We start from the raw sequence: 7398 nt of genomic DNA, 5'->3' as shown, positions 1-7398 counted from the left end.
TGTATAACGGGAACACACACGCACATACGTGTGTCGCTGTCCGTATTTAGGTGATATGTACGTACATTTGCATACCAGCACCTATAATCTGCACACCTTATACATACGCGTGCACTGGACACACGCTAGGTAGAGAGGGACGGTGTGTTTCTCCCGATGACGCAGCATGTCAGGGGAAAACTCCCTGCAGTGGGCCCCGCAATACGGGACACCCCTAGACACCCTTGCAGCTGCTCGGCCGCCCCCAGGAAACTAAACCTTTAACACGATGTCCCTAAAGTCTGGCTGCTGGCCAAGGGACCCCGTGGGAAGGGGCGCTTCCTCCCGGCCCCTGCCCCTGCCCTGCCCCGGGGCTATGGGCGCTGCGGCTGCACAGCAGGCCTGTGTCCTGATGAGGGCCTCCTGGGTGAGGACTGAGAGCCGACCTGTGCCAGGACGCTGGGGGCCGCCGAACCCTGCTGTGCCCCTGCCGGCAGCCCTGGGCCACCCCGGGACCTGCAGAGCCGGTGGGGCCCGAGCCGCAGCAACCACCCCTCGGGCGCTCAGGGACGACACGTCGGGGCCTGAGAGGCTCGGTGTAAGGGGCACCGACTGAGGTCTGCAGAGAGCCGAGGCCGCAGCCCGCCCGAGTCCGGGGAGGGAGGACCCGCGAGAGGACCCAGGGAGCCTCCCACAGGTGTCCTCCTACCCCCGCCACGCAGAGCCCATCTCCCGCGGACGTGCAACCAGCCCTTAGGGACCCCTGGCACGGGGTCCGGATGTGACGTGGGCCGACTTCCGCCTCGGAGGTCTGAGGGAGCGGAGGGCCTCGTGTGGGGGGCGCATTGGGGTCCCCTGGAAGGAGGCCAGGCCCGGGCCGGCGGCAGCCGGGCAGCAGGTAGCCCCGGGAGGGGGCTCCGAGGGCGGGGGAGGGGCCCCGGAGGGCGGCGGGGGGTGGGGGGGCTCTTTCTGAACCCTGAGAGACCACACGGGGGAAGGTGGGGCCGCGGCGTCGAGCTGAGGCCTGGATGCCGGGGCCTGGGGCAGAGGCCTCGGATCCCCGGAGGCAGGACGGGCCCGGGCCCTCCCCGGAGTGGGGTGAGGAGCTGAGGGAGAACTGCGGGGGTCCCCCACCCCACCTTCATGCCTCCACTCCTCCCTGCGAGAGAGAGTCACTGGGCCCCCACCTCGGGGCTGGGGGCGGCCCTGGGGAGGCCGGACACACACGGCCACCCGGGAAATGGGCTGGGGGGGGGGTTGGGGACCCGAGCCCAGGGAGCTCAGGAGCCCAATCCTAAGGGAAGTTTGCCAGGGCCTGAGGGGGGGAGGGACCAAGGAGCCCAGGACAGAGGGGACCCGGCGGAGGTCAGGGCCCATGGTGAGCCGGGAAGGCCGCGGAGGAGCCGAATGGGGCCGGATGGTGGCGGCGGGTGCGGAAGGCCTGGGACATCCGGGTACCCGAGAGCCTGAGGCCTGGTGTGGCGGGAGCAGACGCTGAGGGTGCTGGAGGGAGGGTCCCGGGGCTAAGGGGAGGCGAGGGATGGACCCTGAGGGGGACAGAGGGGACCCGGCGGAGGTCAGGGCCCACGGTGAGCCCGGGAAGGCCGCGGAGGAGCGGGACGGGGCCGGATGGTGGCGGCGGGTGAGGCAGGCCTGGGACATCCGGGTACCTGAGAGCCTGGGGCCTGGTGTGGCGGGAGCAGACACTGAGGGGGGGGGAGGGTCCAGGGGCTAAGGGGAGGCGAGGGATGGACCCTGAGAGGGACAGAGGGGACCCGGCGGAGGTCAGGGCCCACGGTGAGCCCGGGAAGGCCGCGGAGGAGCGGGATGGGGCCGGATGGTGGCGGCGGGTGCGGCAGGCCTGGCACATCCGGGTACCCGAAAGCCTGAGGCCTGGTGTGGTGGGAGCAGACGCTGAGGGTGCTGGAGGGAGGGTCCCGGGGCTAAGGGGAGGCGAGGGATGGACCCTGAGGGGGACAGAGGGGACCCGGCGGAGGTCAGGGCCCACGGTGAGCCCGGGAAGGCCGCGGAGGAGCGGGACGGGGCCGGATGGTGGCGGCAGGTGAGGCAGGCCTGGGACATCCGGGTACCCGAGAGCCTGGGGCCTGGTGTGGCGGGAGCAGACACTGAGGGGGGGGGAGGGTCCAGGGGCTAAGGGGAGGCGAGGGATGGACCCTGAGAGGGACAGAGGGGACCCGGCGGAGGTCAGGGCCCACGGTGAGCCCGGGAAGGCCGCGGAGGAGCGGGATGGGGCTGGATGGTGGCGGCGGGTGCGGCAGGCCTGGCACATCCGGGTACCCGAGAGCCTGAGGCCTGGTGTGGTGGGAGCAGACGCTGAGGGTGCTGGAGGGAGGGTCCCGGGGCTAAGGGGAGGCGAGGGATGGACCCTGAGGGGGACAGAGGGGACCCGGCGGAGGTCAGGGCCCACGGTGAGCCCGGGAAGGCCGCGGAGGAGCGGGACGGGGCCGGATGGTGGCGGCGGGTGAGGCAGGCCTGGGACATCCGGGTACCCGAGAGCCTGGGGCCTGGTGTGGCGGGAGCAGACGCTGAGGGGGGGCGGAGGGAGGGTCCAGGGTCTATGGGGACTGAGTGATGGACCCTGAGGGAAACAGACGGGACCCGTCGGAGGGTCACAAGGGCTGTGAAGCCCCCCCGGGGGATAGGGACTTGCCCTCACGTGGGAGTATGGGTGCTCAGACTTCCATATCTGGGTCTCCCGAGACACTGGGGGCCCCTGGCGTCAGGAGCAGGGCCTAGGATATGTGGGCAGAGGGGAGGGCCCCGGGTGCTGCTGGGAATCCCGGTGAGGATGTGGAAGATGCCCAGGGGACCCTGCACCCCAGCCCAGAGTCGGTCCCGGGAAGGTCGTGGGTGCGGTTGGGAACACGTGGTGAGGCCCCCCTCCGCATCCGGGCTCTCAGAGACCAGGGGGCTGGTGTTCAGAGCAGGGCCTCCCTGAGGGGGCAGAGGGTGGGCCCAGGTCCTGCTGGGTTCCTGGCGAGGATGTCCATGGAGGACGAGGGACCCTGCACCCCAGTCCACAGTCAGTCCTGGGAGGCAGGCCGAGTGGAGCCAGGCAGAGGCCCAGGCACCCAGGGAGCCCCGCCAGCAGGGGGGGAAGAAGGGCCCAGGGAGCCTGTCTCCCGCCCCCGAGCTCAGCCCCCTCTGTGAGCCCTGGGAAACCCCCGGGCTGGGTTGCGGTCTTGATGTTAAGACGGTCACTACCTGTCTCCGTTGGGGTCCGGGCAGAGGGGAGGGCCTGGGTGTGAGCGGCCCAGCCTCCGGACGGCTGCGCGAGGGGCCCGAGGTCTCCTAGGGCTGGAGGAAGGACCCCCGAGGGACTGAGACCCCGAGGGAGTCGGTCCCCAGGGAGCCCCGAGCACCACCGCCCTGCCCCTGCTTCAGCCTCGGGAGGCTGCAGGGGGTGGACAAGTCCTGAACTTCATGGCCGTTGGTGCGATGGGGCCTCCCACACTGTGGCCATTGGGCTGGAGCACTACCTCCAGGGTGTGGGCGGCGGTGGAGTCGGGTGGGGTGAGGGGCAATGGCCCACGTGTGGCTGGCGGCCAAAGCCAGTACCACAGGGGCACTGAAGCCCTAGGGACACAGACTAGACTGGGTCCTGGGAGCCCCCGGGCCCGATGACCACCTTGGGCTGTCCTGGCTTGCCAGCCAAGTCTCTCGGAAGGAGCTGGGTAGGAGCCCGCCCACAGCCAACCTGGGGCCTAAAGGGATTGAAGGTAAGGACCACAGGGAGGAGTGACGGACCCTGGGTCCCAGCACATGCAGTCCAGGGAGGGACCCTGGGCCCCAGCACATGCAGTCCAGGGAGGAAGGAGGCCCCCATGCAAGATGAGCCCATGCTTCCATCCTGATGTCCACGTCTGGGTGTTAGAGCCTGAGGGCTTGTGCTTCAGTGGAGCAGGGCCTCGGGGGGTGGTTGGGGTGAGGGTGTGTTTGGAGGGCACTCGGCCTGTGAGGAGTCAGGGTGAGGACCCTGGGGACGCCTGGCTGGCCCCACCTGGCCCGTGACCAAAGAAGCCAGTGCAGTGGAGGGAGGCCCTGCCCTGTGGGCAGCCCACCGAGGATGGGAGAGCGCTGGCCCTCAGTGGCATGCTCACTTGTCCCTGGGGCGGGTGGGCGGCAGGAAGGTGGCCTCACCTGGGGTTGGTATGGTCTTGGTGTGAGGGTCACGTGTCCTCTATGGGAGGATGGGGGACCGGAGGAAGAGCAGGTCCTGGCAGGATAATGCTGAGGACCCTCCCGGGAGCCTGAAGGCATCTGCGCCCCAGGACAGAGGGGCCAGTCTCCAGGCCAGCCCTTCCTGATATTGCTGAGGGATTGGGGGCGGGGGGGCTTTGCGGCTGTGACCTGCCTGGCAGAGGACACAGGACAGGATGGGGACATAGGACATAACAGGGTACCTCTCCCTGCTCCTCTCCTAGTTCTCAGGGTGTTGAGGACCCCGCTGGGAGAGGTCCCAGTCAGAGTGTGGGAGGAGGCCCACCTGGGTGATAGATGCCTAGGAGTCCCAGGGCCTGCCAAGAGTCTTCTGAGGAACCCCGCCCACCCCACATTGAAGGGGTGTATGGCCCCAAAGACAGCCATCAGGCCCAGGAGGTGATGGCCCCAAATATGGGTGCCCTTCCCTGGCAGCCCTAGGAAGGGAACCCGTGGTGCAGCCTGTCCCACGGAGCCCCTCCTCCTCTCCAGATCCCTGGGCTCAGGGAGGGGCGGGCCTGGGCCTGAGGGACTGGATTCAGGTCAGCAGAGGAGGCGGGTGCCCTGCCATGGCCCTGGTCCAGGACCTGGCGGGGATCGAGGTGAGAAATGAGGGGATGCCTCCCACAGCAGGATCCCTAGGGACCATGTGTGGGCCATGGGGAGAGGCGGGACCGGTGGCCCAACTGATTTCTCTGGACTTTAGCTGGTGGGGAGTCGTGGCAGGGGCCCTTGCAAGGAAGGTGCAAAGAGGGTGGCCTCAGGGCTAGCCGGAGGGTCTTCCCAGGCCTTGTGTGGGGTCCAGGTGAAGACACAGAGGCACCCCATCCCAGCCCAGATGGAAGCCAGAGCTGGCCCTGGACTTTGGCAAGTGTGGCCTGGGCTTGGGCCCTGGCTTCCTCCTGTGGAGTGTCGAGGCCCTGTTTTCTTGCAGGGATGTTTGGCCTGAGAAGGACAGGGCCGGGGCAGACCCTTGAGAGGCCTGGGGGGGAACGTCCCACCTGGGCTGCCGGGGACCTCCCAGACTGTAAGCCAACCCTCCTGTCCACACTGGGCCCCAGGGCTGGGCTGGCAGTCTGCATCCTGAGGACCCTCCTCCTTCCCTCCTGCAGGGACTTCAAGAACTGGCAGCGGAGGCCTCGGTCTGAGGCGGGCGTCCCTCGGGACACAGAGCTGAGGAGGCACGGGCCAGAGCCACTTGTCCAGGTGAGGTGCACGCTCTCTCTGAGCCTGGTGTCAGGGGCTCTCCCAGCCCAACACGGGAGCCCTCTGCAGGGGAGCCCGGCACGGCCCCCTGTCAGCCCTGGCACCTCGGGGTATCTTGGCCGGGCTGCCCTCTGACAAGCTCTCCCAACTCTGTCTTCAGGTTCAGCCCGAATCTGACACCATGCCCCTGAGGAATAGCAGCGAGCTTTGGAAGCAGGGAGACCTAGAGGAGGCCCAGGGCCTGGTGGATGCTCAGCTGTCTGGGGCTGAGGAGGAGGAAGAAGGGGAGGAGGAGGCTCCACCTCCCCCCTCTCCCCCATCTCCCCCGGACCCCCTATCTCATCTCTTTCTGTCCTCCTCCTCCTCCTCCTCCTCCTCCTCCTCCTTCTCCTCCTCCTCCTCCTCCTCTTCCCCTTCCTTGTCCTTCTGTGGCATGGTCTGTGGCGCCCCAGAGGAAGGGTGTGCTGCTGCCGGGGCCCTGAGTGCTCCCCAGAGCTCTCAGAGTGCCGACCCCTCCCCCAGTGGTGGGGCAGCTGGTGGCCTTGGCCAGCCCGAGCCTCCTGGCCCCAGCGGCCCAGGGGAGGCGGGAGATGAGGAGCTCTTGGTGGAGGGCAGTTTCCGCATGAAGACGGCTGCCCTGGTGGTATTCCTGCTCCTCAAGTATCGCACCAAGGAGCCCATCAGCAAGGCAGAGATGCTGGAGGTCTTCTCCCCAGAATACCAGGACGACTTCCCCGCCATCTTGAGCCAAGCGTCCATCTGCTTGAGGCTGGTCTTTGGCCTAGATGTGATTGAAGTGGATCCCAGCGAGCACTCCTACGTCCTCAACCCCATCCTGGGCCTCACCTGGGATGGGATGCTGAGCGATCAGTGGGGTATCCCCAAGACCAGCCTCCTGGGGCTGATCCTGGGGTTTATCCTACTTCAGGATGGATGTGTCCTTGAGGAGGAGGTGTGGGAGACTCTGGGGTTCACGGCAGTGTACGATGGCCAAGAGAACACCATCTATGGGGAGCCCGTGGATCGCCTCACCAATGTCTGGGTGCAGGAAGGCTACCTGGAGCGCCGGCAGGTGGCGGGCAGTGACCCTGCCCGCAATGAGTTCCTGTGGGGGCCCAGGGCCTACGAGGAAACCAGCAAGGTGCAGGTCATGGACTTTCTGCTCCAGATCGGTAGCAACAACCTGGGGTCCTCCCTGGTCCTGTGAGAAAAGATTCTGAGATAAGGAAAAGGGGCCACAGCCCCAGGGGCAGCCAGTCCCTTTTCAAGCTTTTGTGGTTCCGGCATGAAGGGAGGCCTTAGGGTGCTTCCTCCCGGTGTTGTCTCGTTGGATTTGTAAAGAGAAAGTCCTGGGCGTTCTCAGGGGTTAAGGGCCAGGGCATTTTGGGGGAAAGCAGGGCCAAGAGCCTCTCTGGGGGCCTGGGCTCTACAATGACCCCGACATCCAGAGCTTGGTTTCTTTGAGGAAGCTCTCCCTGTTTGTTCCTTGGGATAGAAGGTTCCCGCAGCCCAGTGCGTGAGTGACACACACCGCTTCGCGTTCGTACTTCCCCGGTTCAATATATTTTTAAATATTTATTATTTATTTATTTATTTATTTATTTATTTATTTATTTGTTTATTTGTTTATTTATTTGTTTGTGAGAATACACAGAGTGCAGAGAGAGAGAGAGGCAGAGACACAGGCAGAGGGAGAAGCAGGCAGAGGGAGAAGCAGAGAGCCTGACATGGGGCTTGATCCCGGGTCTCCAGGATCATGCCCAGGGCTGAAGTTGGCACTAAACCGCTGAGCTACCCTGACAGCCCCCCAGTTCAAGAGTTAAGAGTTTTGTCTGCCCTGGATACAAGTTGGGAGACCCTCTCTCCTTGTTTGGGTTCTGGATGAAAACACAGGGCAATGGCGTTGGAATCTGTTGGAAAGGCCAAGAGTGGAGCAGGCAAGTGCTGGAGGGTGGAAATAGGAAAATAAACCTTGTTCACTTTTGCTTCTTA

The 7398-nt window shown here is 65.7% G+C and overlaps 1 protein-coding gene across 4 annotated transcripts; it reads left to right on the top strand.

Annotated features, from left to right (window-relative positions):
* Nucleotides 1-497: 497 nt before the first annotated feature.
* LOC140629677 (melanoma-associated antigen 1-like) lies at nt 498-7398 on the top strand. Of its 4 annotated transcripts, XM_072819211.1 has the most exons (4): nt 498-877; nt 3652-3719; nt 5313-5406; nt 5567-7398. In XM_072819211.1, the coding sequence occupies exon 4, from the start codon at nt 5588-5590 to the stop codon at nt 6611-6613; it is 1026 nt and encodes a 341-aa protein (XP_072675312.1). In that variant the 5' UTR covers nt 498-877; nt 3652-3719; nt 5313-5406; nt 5567-5587; the 3' UTR covers nt 6614-7398. The 4 variants fall into 4 exon arrangements, with proteins under 4 accessions (XP_072675312.1, XP_072675311.1, XP_072675310.1 ...); XM_072819210.1 differs by lacking the exon at nt 3652-3719; XM_072819209.1 differs by lacking the exon at nt 498-877 and having other exon boundaries at nt 2487-3719.

This window comes from Canis lupus (genome assembly GCF_048164855.1).
Source record: "Canis lupus baileyi chromosome X unlocalized genomic scaffold, mCanLup2.hap1 SUPER_X_unloc_2, whole genome shotgun sequence".
Classification (NCBI taxonomy): domain Eukaryota; kingdom Metazoa; phylum Chordata; class Mammalia; order Carnivora; family Canidae; genus Canis; species Canis lupus.
Note: the sequence above shows the minus strand (reverse complement) of the source record. Positions and strands in the feature narration are given on the sequence as shown.